General features: G+C 48.7%; 1 protein-coding gene across 2 annotated transcripts in view; it reads right to left on the minus strand.

Moving 5' to 3' along the window:
• EDN3 (endothelin 3) overlaps positions 1 to 16,054 on the minus strand; it is a 248,320-nt gene that overhangs the window by 166,523 nt on the left and 65,743 nt on the right. The window contains exon 3 of one of the 2 annotated variants that reach the window (XM_063959375.1): positions 3,302 to 3,403. The exons of the other annotated variant lie outside the window; for it this stretch is intronic. Coding sequence (XP_063815445.1) covers positions 3,302 to 3,403 — 102 coding nt within the window. The remainder of the gene's footprint in view (positions 1 to 3,301; positions 3,404 to 16,054) is intronic. 2 annotated transcript variants of the gene reach the window in all.

Here is a 16,054-nt window from a genome sequence, read left to right on the forward strand (position 1 = left end):
ATAGCCTCGCACATACACACACACACGCTGCCCCATAGCCTCGCACACACACACGCTGCCCCATAGCCTCGCACACACACATGCTGCCCCATAGCCTCGCACACACACATGCTGCCCCATAGCCACACACACACACACACACACACACACACACTGCCCCATAGCCACACACACATGCTGCCCCATAGCCACACACACACACACACACACACACACACACACACACACTGCCCCATAGCCTCACACACACACTGCCCCATAGCCTCACACACACACACACGCTGCCCCATAGCCTCACACACATACACATGCTGCCCCATAGCCTCACACATATGCTGCCCCACAGCCTCACACACACACACACACACACACACACACACACGCTGCCCCATAGCCTCGCACACACACACGCTGCCCCATAGCCTCGCACACACACATGCTGCCCCATAGCCTCGCACACACACACACTGCCCCACACACACACACACATGCTGCCCCATAGCCTCACACACACACACACACACACACACACACACGCTGCCCCATAGCCTCACACACATACACACACACTGCCCCAAAGCCTCACACACACACACTGCCCCATAGCCTCACACACACACACGCTGCCCATAGCCTCACACACACACACGCTGCCCCACAGCCTCACACACACACACACACACACACACACACACACACACACTGCCCCATAGCCTTGCACACACACATGCTGCCCCATAGCCACACACACACACACTGCCCCATAGCCTCACACACACACACACACACACACTGCCCCATAGCCTCACACACACACACTGCCCCATAGCCTCACACACACACACTGCCCCATAGCCTCACACATACACATGCTGCCCCATAGCCTCACACACACACACACACACACACACACACACACACACACACGCACACATGCTGCCCCACAGCCTCACACACACGCTGCCCCATAGCCTCGCACACACACACACGCTGCCCCATAGCCTCGCACACACACAAGCTGCCCCATAGCCTCACACACACACTGCCCCACAGCCACACACACATGCTGCCCCATAGCCTCACACACACAAACACACACACACACACACACACACACACACACACACACACACTGCCCCATAGACTCACACACATACACACACACACTGCCCCACAGCATCACACACATACACACACACTGCCCCATAGCCTCACACACACACACACACTGCCCCATAGCCTCACACACACACTGCCCCATAGCCTCACACACACACACACACACACACGCTGCCCCATAGCCTCACACTCACACACACGCTGCCCCATAGCCACACACACACACACACATGCTGCGCCATAGCCTCACACACACACACACACACACACACACACTGCCCCATAGCCTCACACACACACTGCCCCATAGCCTCACACACACACACACACACACACTGCCCCACAGCATCACACACATACACACACACTGCCCCATAGCCTCACACACACACACACACTGCCCCATAGCCTCACACACACACTGCCCCATAGCCTCACACACACACACACACACACACGCTGCCCCATAGCCTCACACTCACACACACGCTGCCCCATAGCCACACACACACACACACATGCTGCGCCATAGCCTCACACACACACACACACACATGCTGTCCCATAGCCTCACACACACACACATGCTGCCCCATAGCCTGCCTGACTCACACACACACACACACACACACACACACACACACACACACACACACACACACACACACACCACACTGCCCTATAGCCTATAGCCTGACTCACACACAACACACTGCCCTATAGCCTGACTCATACACACACTGCCCTATAGCCTGACACACACACACACACACACACACACTGCCCTATAGCCTGACACACACACTGTTACCATGGCCCAGAACTATTTAAGGGTATACCCTGAAAAAAAATGTCACGGCGCAGCACTGGTCTCCCCAGTGGCATACTTAAGACCCTTCATAAACTTTGGCCCCAGACCCATGAGTACCATAATCTGGCACTGCACCCACCATGCTCAGCTGTTACCTAGGCAGTGCTGGGCATTTCCAGGTGGGCCAGACGTGACCCTACTGAAAGCTGAGTGATGTCATAGGAAACATTGCTGCATGCTGTCCCTGCCCACCCAAAGTGATCTATTGACTACTGCTGCAGCGGCAGGGGTTTTTCATATGGGGGCAAATGCTTTTTTTACTTCCCTGTGCCAATAGAAGGGGGGGGGGGGGGGGGGCACTTTCAAGATTTTGCTATGAGGCCCACAAAGTTCTAGTTCTGTGTGCAGCTAGAAAAAGTGTGCTGGGCAGTACAGTTATGTAAAGGTCCACTGCAGAACAAACTCTATACACATTAGTATTTCATTTGTTGCCTGTAGACTACCTGCATATCACACATATTAACAGAATGTATCAAATCTTCATCCTTTAACAATAAATTGTTGGCTCATAAATGTATATTCTAGACTCTTTAGAGTATTAAATTATCACAAATCATATATAAGCAGTCTATTAGCCAGCAGTCATTACATTACACTCTTCAGAGAAAGCTTGTGGAGACCTGCCACATTCTAGATATGCAGATTACTTCAACCTCTTGTCATACATGGTCAAAGGAAATTGTATTTAACCCTTGTATATAAAAGGAGATAAGTCCTATTTATAATTACAGATCATCCAAAATAAAGATTTATTTGCATTCTTATTTGAAGAGCTAGCAGTGCAGTTTAATATGATCTTTGACTATACAGCATATTTATTATATATTATTTCCAAATAAAGATGGGTGGCACTCAGAGGCTTTAAGGCATTATTATTTATTAACAGTTTCTTATATCGCAGCATATTCCATTGCGCTTTACAATTGGAGCAACAGTGATAACACAAAACTGTATAATAACAGACAGACAGAGGTAGGTAGGCCCTGCTCGCAAGCTTACACTCTATAGGCATGTTGTTAATACACTAATGTTTCAGGGCACTGCACATCCTTTTTCAAGTTAACGAAAACTATGAAAAAATTCTTACCCTCTGAAACAGGCATTCCCAACCTCGGTCCTCAAGGCACAGTAACGGTCCAGGTTTTACCGATATCCAGACTTGAGCACAAATGGTTAAAGCAAATTAACTGAACTACTAATTAAGTCACCTGTGCTCAAGCATGGATATCACTAAAACCTGGACTGTTACAGTGCCTTGAGGACAGAGGTTGGGAATGCCTGCTCTAAAAGCTAACACAGCTGGTGACTGACCTCCAGTCCACCACACGAGTGAAGTTGGTGGGTGATGACGTGTTCTTTATTGGTGCTCCCTGGTACCCATGACAACCGGGGGTGTCCTGGTGCTGAACATGCCTATTGAAAACAATAAAGAGTAAATAAAAGAAACAATGTGCCACCGGACTAAGAAACAATCTCCACAGTACATGAGTTACTAAAGTACTGTGATGCATAGTAATCGGTATAGTTCATTCTGGAAGCATAGGAACCAAACTTATTTGCTATGGTCTGTCTCCTTACTAAAAAAAGAGCCTAGAACAAAAAATAAGATTTTACTTACCGGTAAATCTATTTCTCGTAGTCCGTAGTGGATGCTGGGGACTCCGTAAGGACCATGGGGAATAGACGGGCTCCGCAGGAGACATGGGCACTTTAAGAAAGAATTTAGATTCTGGTGTGCTCTGGCTCCTCCCTCTATGTCCCTCCTCCAGACCTCAGTTAGAGAAACTGTGCCCGGAAGAGCTGACAGTACAAGGAAAGGATTTTGGTAATCCAGGGCAAGATTCATACCAGCCACACCAATCACACCGTATAACTTGAGATAAACATACCCAGTCAACAGTATGAACAACAGAGCAACAGGTCAACCCTGATGCAACCATGACATAACCCTTATTTAAGCAATAACTATATACAAGCATTGCAGAAGAAGTCCGCACTTGGGACGGGCGCCCAGCATCCACTACGGACTACGAGAAATAGATTTACCGGTAAGTAAAATCTTATTTTCTCTAACGTCCTAGTGGATGCTGGGGACTCCGTAAGGACCATGGGGATTATACCAAAGCTCCCAAACGGGCGGGAGTGCGCGGATGACTCTGCAGCACCGATTGAGCAAACACAAGGTCCTCCTCGGCCAGGGTATCAAACTTGTAGAACTTTGCAAAAGTGTTTGAACCTGACCAAGTAGCCGCTCGGCAAAGTTGTAATGCCGAGACCCCTCGGGCAGCCGCCCAAGAAGAGCCCACCTTCCTAGTGGAATGGGCCTTAACTGATTTTGGCAGCGGCAATCCAGCCGCTGAATGAGCCTGCTTAATCGTGTTACAGATCCAGCGAGCAATAGTCTGCTTTGAAGCAGGAGCACCAAGCTTGTTGGAAGCATACAGGATAAACAAAGACCCTAGCCGTTCTGGCTACATAAACCTACAAAGCCCTGACTACATCAAGCAACTCGGAAGTCCGTAGTAGCCACAGGCACCACAATAGGTTGGTTTATATGAAAGGATGAAACCACTTTCTGCAGAAATTGTGGACGGGTCCGCAATTCTGCTCTATCCGCATGGAAAACCAGATAGGGGCTTTTATGTGACAAAGCCGCCAACTCTGACACCCGCCTAGCCGAAGCCAAGGCTAATAGCATGACCACCTTCCACGTGAGATATTTCAACTCCACCGTTTTGAGTGGTTCAAACCAGTGGGATTTCAGGAAACTCAACACCACGTTAAGATCCCAAGGTGCCACTGGAGGCACAAAAGGGGGCTGAATATGCAGCACTCCCTTTACAAACGTCTGAACTTCAGGTAGAGAAGTCAACTCCTTTTGAAAGAAAATGGATAGGGCCGAAATCTGGACCTTAATGGACCCCAATTTTAGGCCCAAATTCACTCCTGACTGTAGGAAGTGAAGGAAACGGCCCAGCTGGAATTCCTCCGTAGGGGCATTCCTGGCCTCACACCAAGCAACATATTTTCGCCATATACGGTGATAATGTTGAGCTGTCACGTCCTTCCTAGCCTTTATCAGCGTAGGAATGACCTCCTCCGGAATGCCTTTCTCCGCTAGGATCCGGCATTCAACTGCCATGCCGTCAAACGCAGCCTCGGTAAGTCTTGGAACAGGCAGGGCCCCTGTTGCAACAAGTCCTCTCTTAGAGGAAGAGGCCTCTTGCAGACCTGGATACCAAGTCCTTCGTGGCCAATCTGGAACAATGAGGATTGTTCTCACTCCTCTTTTTCTTATTATCCTCAGCACCTTGGGTATGAGAGGAAGAGGAGGAAATAAATAGACCGACTGGAACACCCACGGTGTCACCAGTGCGTCCACAGCTATCGCCTGAGGGTCTCATGACCTGGTGCAATACCTCTGTAGCTTTTTGTTGAGGCGGGATGCCATCATGTCCACCTGTGGCAGTTCCCACCGACTTGCAATCTGCGTGAAGACTTCTTGATGAAGTCCCCACTCTCCCGGGTAGAGGTCGTGTCTGCTGAGGAAGTCTGCTTCCCAGTTGTCCACTCCCGGGATGACCACTGCTGACAGTGCGCTTACGTGATTTTCCGCACAGCGAAGAATTCTGGTGGCTTCCGCCATCGCTACCCTGCTCCTTGTGCCGCCTTGTCGGTTTACATGATCCACTGCGGTGATGGTGTCTGACTGAATCAGAACCGGTTGGTCGCGAAGCAGGGTCTCCGCTTGACGTAGGGCGTTGTATACGGCCCTTAGTTCCAGGATGTTGATGTGAAGGCAAGTCTCCTGACTTGACCACAGACCTTGGAAATTTCTTCCCTGTGTGACTGCTCCCCACCCTCGGAGGCTTGCATCCGTGGTCACCAGGACCCAGTCCTGAATGCCGAATCTGCGGCCCTCGAGAAGATGAGCACTCTGCAGCCACCACAGGAGAGACACCCTGGCCCTGGGGGATAGGGTGATTAACCGATGCATCTGAAGATGTGATCCGGACCACTTGTCCAGTAAGTCCCATTGAAAGGTCCTCGCATGGAACCTGCCGAAGGGAATGGCCTCGTATGATGCCACCATCCTTCCCAGGACTCGAGTGCAGTGATGCACTGACACCTGTTTTGGTTTTAATAGGTTCCTGACCAGTGTCATGAGCTCCTGAGCTCTCTCTATCGGGAGATAATTCCTTTTCTGGTCTGTGTCTAGAATCATGCCTAGGAAAGGCAGACGAGCCGTAGGAACCAACTGCGACTTTGGAATATTTAGAATCCAGCCGTGTTGCCGTTACACTTCCAGAGTAAGTGCTACGCTGATCAGCAACTGCTCTCTTGATCCCGCTTTTATGAGGAGATCGTCCAAGTATGGGATAATTGCGACCCCTTGCTTCCGCAGGAGTACCATCATTTCCGCCATTACCTTGGTAAATATTCTCGGTGCCGTGGAGAGACCAAACGGCAACGTCTGAAATTGGTAATGACAATCCTGTACCACAAATCTGAGGTACGCCTGATGAGGTGGATAAATGGGGACATGAAGGTATGCATCCTTTATGTCCAGAGACACCATAAAATCCCCCCCTTCCAGGCTTGCGACGACCGCTCTCAGCGATTCCATCTTGAACTTGAACCCTTTCAGGTATATGGTCAGGGATTTTAAATTCAATATGGGTCTGACCGAACCTTCCGGTTTCGGGACTACAACATGGTCGAATAATAACCCCCTCCTTGTTGAAAGAGGGGAACCTTGACCACCACCTGTTGAAGATACAATTTGTGAATTGCAGTTAACACTATTTCCCTTTCGTGGGGGGAAGCCGGCAGGGCCGTCGGTGAGGGGGCATCTCCTCGAAGTCCAGCTTGTATCCCTGAGACACAATATCTATTGCCCAGGGATCCAACAGGGAGTGAACCCACTTGTGGCTGAAATTTCGAAGACGTGCCCCCACCGGGCCTAGCTCCGCCTGTGGAGCCCCAGCGACATGCGGTGGATTTTGTAGAGGCCGGGGAGGACTTCTGTTCCTGGGAACTAGCTGTGTTGTGCAGCTTTTTTCCCCTGCCCCTGCCTCTGGCAAGAAAGGACACACCTCGGACTTTCTTGTTTCTTTGTGATCGAAAGGACTGCATTTGATAATGTAGTGCTTTCCTAGGCTGTGCTGGAATATAAGGCAAAAGATCAGAATTAACAGCTATAGCTGTGGAGACCAGGTCCGAGATCCCTTCTCCACACAATCCTCAGCCTTGTAAGGTAAACCTTCCATATGCCTCTTAAGTCGGCATCACCTGTCCATTGCATGTTCCACAGGACACGTCAAGCAGAAATCGACATAGCGTTGACTCTAGAACCCAGTAGACTAATGTCTCTTTGGGCATGTTTTATATATATATATATCTAAGACAGCATCTTTTATATATATATATATATATATATATATATACACACACACACATATATATATATATACATACATACATACATACATACTAGGGTCTCAATCTCTGCTGATAAGGTATCTGTCCACACTGCTACAGCGCTATAAACCCATGCCGACACAATCGCCGGTCTGAGTAGTGTACCAGAATGTGTATATATAGTACTTTTACTGCATGCTATCTGCAGGATCCCTGAGGATAGCTGTTAAGTCAGCGCTACCTTTTGGGCAAACGTGACACCCTAGGGGAAGATTCCCATCGTATCCTGGCCCTAGTAGTGAAAGGATACTCCCTGAGAATTCTTTGTGGGAAACTGCAGTCTCTTGTCTGGAGATTCCCGCTCTTTTCCTTCATGAGAGGAGGGAAATTTACCTCAGCTTTCTTCCCCTTAAACATGTGTACCCTTGTGTCAGGGACAGATGAGTCATCAGTGACATGCAAAAAAAATTTTATTACAATAAGCATATATTGAATACTTTCCTGCCATTTTGGCTGTAACTTTGCATTATCGTAGTCGACACCGGAGTCAGACTCCGTGTCGATATCAGTGTCTATTATTTTGGATAGTGAGCATTGAGAGACTCTGAAGGTCTCTGCGACATAGGGACAGACATGGGTAGATTCCCTGTTTGTTCTCTAATCTTTTGTGCAATAAATTTACCTTAGCACTTAATTTCACATATCCAAACAGGTGTCGGCGTTGTCGACGGAGACACCACTCACACACACATTTGCTCCATCTCCTCCTTAGGGGAGCCTTTTACCTCAGACATGTCGACACACACGTACCGACACACCACACACTCAGGGAATGCTCATCTGAAGACAATTCCCCCACAAGGCCCTTTGGAGAGACAGAGAGAGAGTATGCCAGCACACACCCCAGCGCTATAAACCCAGGAATAACACAGTAACTTAGTGTTAACCCAGTAGCTGCTGTTTATATAGATTTTTGCGCATAATTATGTGCCCCCCGCCCCCCTCTCTTTTTACCCTCTTCTACCGTGTATCTGCAGGGGAGAGCCTGGGGAGCTTCCTCTCAGCGGAGCTGTGGAGAAAAAATGGCGCAGGTGAGTGCTGAGGAAGAAGCCCCGCCCCCTCGACGGCGGGCTTCTGTCCCGCTTAAATATACATTTTCTTGGCGGGGGCTCATACATATATGCAGTGCCCATCTGTATATATGTGTACTTTTGCCAAAAGAGGTCCATATGCTGCCCAGGGCGCCCCCCCCTGCGCCCTGCACCCTTACAGTGACCGGAGTATGTGAGGTGTGTGGGAGCAATGGCGCACAGCTGCAGTGCTGTGTGTTACCTCAGTGAAGAACGGAGTCTTCTGCCGCCGATTTCGAAGTCTTCTTGCTTCTCATACTCACCCGGCTTCTGTCTTCCGGCTCTGCGAGGGGGACGGCGGCGCGGCTCTGGGATCGGACGACGAGGGTGAGATCTTGTGTACGATCCCTCTGGAGCTAATGGTGTCCAGTAGCCTAAGAAGCAGGACCTAGCATCAGAGAGTAGGGCTGCTTCTCTCCCCTCTGTCCCACGATGCAAGGAGTCTGTTGCCAGCAGAGCTCCCTGAAAATAAAAAAACCTAACAAAATACTTTCACACAGCAAGCTCAGGAGAGCTCACTGAACAGCACCCAGCTCGTCCGGGCACAGTCTCAAACTGAGGTCTGGAGGAGGGACATAGAGGGAGGAGCCAGAGCACACCAGAATCTAAATTCTTTCTTAAAGTGCCCATGTCTCCTGCGGAGCCCGTCTATTCCCCATGGTCCTTACGGAGTCCCCAGCATCCACTAGGACGTTAGAGAAAAATCCAGTTCTAATGAGTTATTTCAAGAGGATATACACTGTCCATATTAACAAACTATCTATTCATCCAGTACATAATGGTCTGTTAAAAATAAGAATTTACTTACCGATAATTCTATTTCTCGGAGTCCGTAGTGGATGCTGGGGTTCCTGAAAGGACCATGGGGAATAGCGGCTCCGCAGGAGACAGGGCACAAAAAGTAAAGCTTTAGGATCAGGTGGTGTGCACTGGCTCCTCCCCCTATGACCCTACTCCAAGCCTCAGATAGGTACTGTGCCCGGACGAGCGTACACAATAAGGAAGGATTTATGAATCCCGGGTAAGACTCATACCAGCCACACCAATCACACTGTACAACCTGTGATCTGAACCCAGTTAACAGTATGATAACAGCGGAGCCTCTGAAAGGATGGCTCACAACAATAATAACCCGATTTTTGTAACTATGTACAAGTAATGCAGATAATCCGCACTTGGGATGGGCGCCCAGCATCCACTACGGACTCCGAGAAATAGAATTATCGGTAAGTAAATTCTTATTTTCTCTATCGTCCTAGTGGATGCTGGGGTTCCTGAAAGGACCATGGGGATTATACCAAAGCTCCCAAACGGGCGGGAGAGTGCGGATGACTCTGCAGCACCGAATGAGAGAACTCCAGGTCCTCCTTAGCCAGGGTATCAAATTTGTAGGATTTTACAAACGTGTTTGCCCCTGACTAAATAGCCGCTCGGCAAAGTTGTAAAGCCGAGACCCCTCGGGCAGACGCCCAAGATGAGCCCACCTTCCTTGTGGAATGGGCATTTACATATTTTGGCTGTGGCAGGCCTGCCACAGAATGTGCAAGCTGAATTGTATTACACATCCAACTAGCAAAAGTCTGCTTAAAAGCAAGAGCACCCAGTTTGTTGGGTGCATACAGGATAACAGCAAGTCAGTTTTCCTGACTCCAGCCGTCCTGGAACCTATATTTTGAGGGCCCTGACCACATCTAGCAACTTGGAGTCCTCCAAGTCCCTAGTAGGCGCAAGACACCCCAATAAGCTGGTTCAGGTGAAACACTGACACCACCTTAGGGAGAGAACTGGGGACGAGTCCGCAGCTCTGCCCTGTCCGAATGGACAAACAGATATGGGCTTTTTTGAGAAAAAAACCACCAATTTGACACTCGCCTGGTCCAGGCCAGGTCCAAGAGCATGTTCACTTTTCATGTGAGATGCTTCAAATCCACAGATTTGACTGGTTTTAAACCAATGTGTTTTGAGGAATCCCAGAACTACGTTGAGATCCCACAGTGCCACTGGAGGCACAAAAGGGGGTTGTATATGCAATACTCCCTTGACAAACTTCTGGACTTCAGGAACTGAAGCCAATTCTTTCTGGAAGAAAAATCGACAGGGCCGAAATTTGAACCTTAATGGACCCCAATTTGAGGCCCATAGACACTCCTGTTTGCAAGAAATGCAGGAATCGACCGAGTTGAAATTTCTTCGTGGGGCCTTACTGGCCTCACACCACGCAACATATTTTCGCCACATGTGGTGATAATGTTGTGCGGTCACCTCCTTTCTGGCTTTGACCAGGGTAGGAATGACCTCTTCCTGAATGCCTTTTCCCTTAGGATCCGGCGTTCCACCGCCATGCCGTCAAACGCAGCTGCGGTAAGTCTTGGAACAGACATGGTACTTGCTGAAACAAGTCCCTTCTTAGCGGCAGAGGCCATAAGTCCTCTGTGAGCATCTCTTGAAGTTCCGGGTACCAAGTCCTTCTTGGCCAATCCGGAGCCATGAGTATAGTTCTTACTCCTCTACGTCTTATAATTCTCAGTACCTTAGGTATGAAAAGCAGAGGATGGAACACATACACCGACTGATACACCCACGGTGTTACCAGAACGTCCACAGCTATTGCCTGAGGGTCTCTTAACCTGGCGCAATACCTGTCCCGTTTTTTGTTCAGACGGGACGCCATCATGTCCACCTTTGGTAATTCCCAACGGTTTACAATTATGTGGAAAACTTCCCCATGAAGTTCCCACTCTGCCGGGTGGAGGTCGTGCCTACTGAGGAAGTCTGCTTCCCAGTTTCCATTCCCGGAATGAAACACTGCTGACAGTGCTATCACATGATTTTCCGCCCAGCGAAAAGTCCTTGCAGTTTTTGCCACTGCCCTCCTGCTTCTTGTGCCGCCCTGTCTATTTACGTGGGCGACTGCCGTGATGTTTTATCCCACTGGATCAATACCGGCTGACCTTGAAGCAGAGGTCTTGCTAAGCTTAGAGCATTATAATTTTACCCTTAGCTATATTTATGTGGAGAAAAATCTCCAGACTTGATCACACTCCCTGGAAATTTTTTCCTTGTGTGACTGCTCCCCAGCCTCTCGGGCTGGCCTCCGTGGTCACCAACATCCAAAACTGAATGCCGAATCTGCGGCCCTCTAGAAGATGAGCACTCTGTAACCACCACAGGAGAGACACCCTTGTCCTTGGATATAGGGTTATCCGCTGATGCATCTGAAGATGCGATCCGGACCATTTGTCCAGCAGATCCCACTGAAAAGTTCTTGCATGAAATCTGCCGACTGGAATTGCTTCGAAGGAAGTCACCATTTTTTTACCATGGCCCTTGTGCAATGATGCACTGATTTTAGGAGGTTCCTGACTAGCTCGGATAACTCCCTGGCTTTCTCTTCCGGGAGAAACACCTTTTTCTGGACTGTGTCCAGAATCATCCCTAAGCACAGGAGACTTGTTGTCGGGATCAGCTGCGATTTTGGAATATTTAGAATCCACCCCTGCTGTTGTAACAGTATCCGAGATAGTGCTACTCCGACCTCCAACTGTTCCCTGGACTTTGCCCTTATCAGGAGATCGTCCAAGTAAGGGATAATTAAGACGCCTTTTCTTCGAAGAAGAACCATCATTTCGGCCATTACCTTGGTAAAGACCCGGGGTGCCGTAGACAATCCAAACGGCAGCGTCTGAAACTGATAGTGACAGTTCTGTACCACGAACCTGAGGTACCCTTAGTGATAAGAGCAAATTTGGGACATGGAGGTAAGCATCCCTGATGTCTCGGGACACCAGATAGTCCCCTTCTTCCCGGTTCGTTATCACTGCTCTGAGTGACTCCATCTTGATTTGAACCTTTGTAAGTGTTCAAATTTTTTTAGATTTAGAATAGGTCTCACCTAGCCTTCTGGCTTCAGTACCACAATATAGTGTGGAATAATACCCCTTTTCTTGTTGTAGGAGGGGTAATTTAATTATCACCTGCTGGGAATACAGCTCGTGAATTTTTTCCCATACTGCCTCCTTGTCGGAGGGAGACCTTGGTAAAGCAGACTTCAGGAGCCTGCGCAGGGGAAACGTCTCGACATTCCAAACTGTACCCCTGGGATACTACTTGTAGGATCCAGGGGTCCTGTACGGTCTCAGCGTCATGCTGAGAGCTTGTCAGAAGCGGTGGAACGCTTCTGTTCCTGGGAATGGGCTGCCTGCTGCAGTCTTCTTCCCTTTCCTCTATCCCTGGGCAGATATGACTCTTATAGGGACGAAAGGACTGAAGCTGAAAAGACGGTGTCTTTTTCTGCAGAGATGTGACTTAGGGTAAAAACGGTGGATTTTCCAGCAGTTGCCGTGGCCACCAGGTCCGATGGACCTACCCCAAATAACTCCTCTTCCTTTATACGGCAATACACCTTTGTGCCGTTTGGAATCTGCATCACCTGACCACTGTCGTGTCCATAAACATCTTCTGGCAGATATGGACATCGCACTTACTCTTGATGCCAGAGTGCAAATATCCCTCTGTGCATCTCGCATATATAGAAATACATCCTTTAAATGCTCTATAGTCAATAAAATACTGTCCCTGTCAAGGGTATCAATATTTTTAGTCAGGGAATCCGACCAAGCCACCCCAGCTCTGCACATCCAGGCTGAGGCGATCGCTGGTCGCAGTATAACACCAGTATGTGTGTATATACTTTTTATGATATTTTTCCAGCCTCCTGTCAGCTGGCTCCTTGAGGACGGCCCTATCTATAGACGGTACCGCCACTTGTTCTGATAAGCGTGTGAGCGCCTTATCCACCCTAAGGGGTGTTTCCCAACGCGCCCTAACTTCTGGCGGGAAAGGGTATACCGCCCATATTTTCTATCGGGGGGAACCCACGCATCATCACACACTTCATTTAATTTATCTGATTCAGGAAAAACTACGGTAGTTTTTTCACATCCCACATAATACCCTCTTTTGTGGTACTTGTAGTATCAGAAATATGTAACACCTCCTTCATTGCCCTTAACGTGTGGCCCTAATAAGGAATACGTTTGTTTATTCACCGTCGACACTGGATTCAGTGTCCCTGTCTGTGTCTGTGTCGACCGACTAAAGTAAACGGGCGTTTTAAAACCCCTGACGGTGTTTTTGAGACGTCTGGACCGGTACTAATTGTTTGTCGGCCGTCTCATGTCGTCAACCGACCTTGGCGCGTGTTGACATTATCACGTAATTCCCTAAATAAGCCATCCATTCCGGTGTCGACTCCCTAGAGAGTGACATCACCATTACAGGCAATTGCTCCGCCTCCTCACCAACATCGTCCTCATACATGTCGACACACACGTACCGACACACAGCACACACACAGGTAATGCTCTGATAGAGGACAGGACCTACTAGCCCTTTGGAGAGACAGAGGGAGAGTTTGCCAGCACACACCAAAAACGCTATAATTATATAGGGACAACCTTATATAAGTGTTTTCCCTTATAGCATCTTTTTTATATATTTCTAACGCCAAATTAGTGCCCCCCCTCTCTGTTTTAACCCTGTTTCTGTAGTGCAGTGCAGGGGAGAGCCTGGGAGCCTTCCCTCCAGCCTTTCTGTGAGGGAAAATGGCGCTGTGTGCTGAGGAGATAGGCCCCGCCCCTTTTTCGGCGGCCTCGTCTCCCGCTCTTAACGGATTCTGGCAGGGGTTAAATATCTCCATATAGCCCCCGGAGGCTATATGTGAGGTATTTTTAGCCAAAAAAGGTTTTCATTTGCCTCCCAGGGCGCCCCCCTCCCAGCGCCCTGCACCCTCAGTGACTGCCGTGTGAAGTGTGCTGAGAGGAAAATGGCGCACAGCTGCAGTGCTGTGCGCTACCTTAAGAAGACTGAGGAGTCTTCTGCCGCCGATTCTGGACCTCTTCTTTTCAGCATCTGTAAGGGGGCCGGCGGCGAGGCTCCGGTGACCATCCAGGCTGTACCTGTGATCGTCCCTCTGGAGCTAATGTCCAGTAGCCAAGAAGCCAATCCATCCTGCACGCAGGTGAGTTCACTTCTTCTCCCCTAAGTCCCTCGTTGCAGTGATCCTGTTGCCAGCAGGACTCACTGTAAAATAAAAAACCTAAGCTAAACTTTTCTAAGCAGCTCTTTAGGAGAGCCACCTAGATTGCACCCTTCTCGGCCGGGCACAAAAATCTAACTGAGGCTTGGAGTAGGGTCATAGGGGGAGGAGCCAGTGCACACCACCTGATCCTAAAGCTTTACTTTTTGTGCCCTGTCTCCTGCGGAGCCGCTATTCCCCATGGTCCTTTCAGGAACCCCAGCATCCACTAGGACGATAGAGAAATTTAAATAAAAAAGCGAAGAGTGAGGCAGAAAAAAAAAAGGGGGGGGGGGGGGGAGAAGATAGCAGAAATAATGATAGGAACACATTCCATGATATTTTCTCATTTATACCATGTGTTAGTGATTAGCTCATGGAACCACTTCGATTTCAGTCTTAGATTATACCTTAGAACAGTGAACTCAGTTTTGCTAGCCCTGTAACCAAAAGCAACCAAAGCTTTGTAGCCGATTGTGACCTCTGATAAAGGGAAGCGGTTAGCATACCGCCAGTAGGGATCCCAGCAATCACAATACAGATGCTGGAATACCGGCGCCACAGGCTATTCTCCCTCTCAGGGTGTCCAGGACACCCATAGAGGGAGAATATAACCTGTGGCAATGCAGCAAGCCACCGTGCCCGTGGCGTGATGAGCGCAGCATGCCCGCAAGGGGCTTCTAGTGCTCACCCCGCTGTCAGCATACTGGTGGCCAGGATGCCGCTTTCGGTATACTGATGGCTGGCATCCCAGCTGCTGGTATATCATACTGAATACCTGATAAAGACTTAGGGGTTTATAAATGAAATGTCTGGTTGTAAAACCGGGTGCTTCCGAGCAGCTATATGCCTAATATTTATAAGGGGATTGATAGTTTATTAATATGGACAGTGTATATCCTCTAACTCGTTATAACTGGATTTATTTGCTCTAGATTCTTTCTAGTAAGGATACTACAGACCATAGAAAATAAAAATTTAGCTTCCATAAGTAACTATACCTATTACTATGTATCACAGTACTTCGGTAACATATGTACTGTGGAGATGGTTTTCCTTTCCTAGGCCGGTAGATGTGTTTGGACACATGCGGCGGTATTCAATTTTTATAAATCAGGCCCAATCTCCTGTCTAAAGGAATGGGAGATCGTGCGGTGATATTCAATTGTGTTTTTTAGTGTGGCTATCGCACCCATAAAGTTCACTTTAAGCCCATAAAGCAGCTAAACCCAACCAAAAAAAACTCAGCTTGATCATGAAAAGTGCCGTTTGGTCTCACAAATGGATCACTTTTTTTGTGCATTTCAGCTCGCCAGCCCCGTGGGGTGTGAGCTGAAATGCAGATGCCAGAAGCCATTCGTGCCCGAACTGAGCTACAATTGAATAGCTCTATTTGGACACCATATAGGATATTGAATTCCACCCAAGGTTTCATTT

Source organism: Pseudophryne corroboree, chromosome 3, assembly GCF_028390025.1.
Source record: "Pseudophryne corroboree isolate aPseCor3 chromosome 3, aPseCor3.hap2, whole genome shotgun sequence".
Taxonomy (NCBI): domain Eukaryota; kingdom Metazoa; phylum Chordata; class Amphibia; order Anura; family Myobatrachidae; genus Pseudophryne; species Pseudophryne corroboree.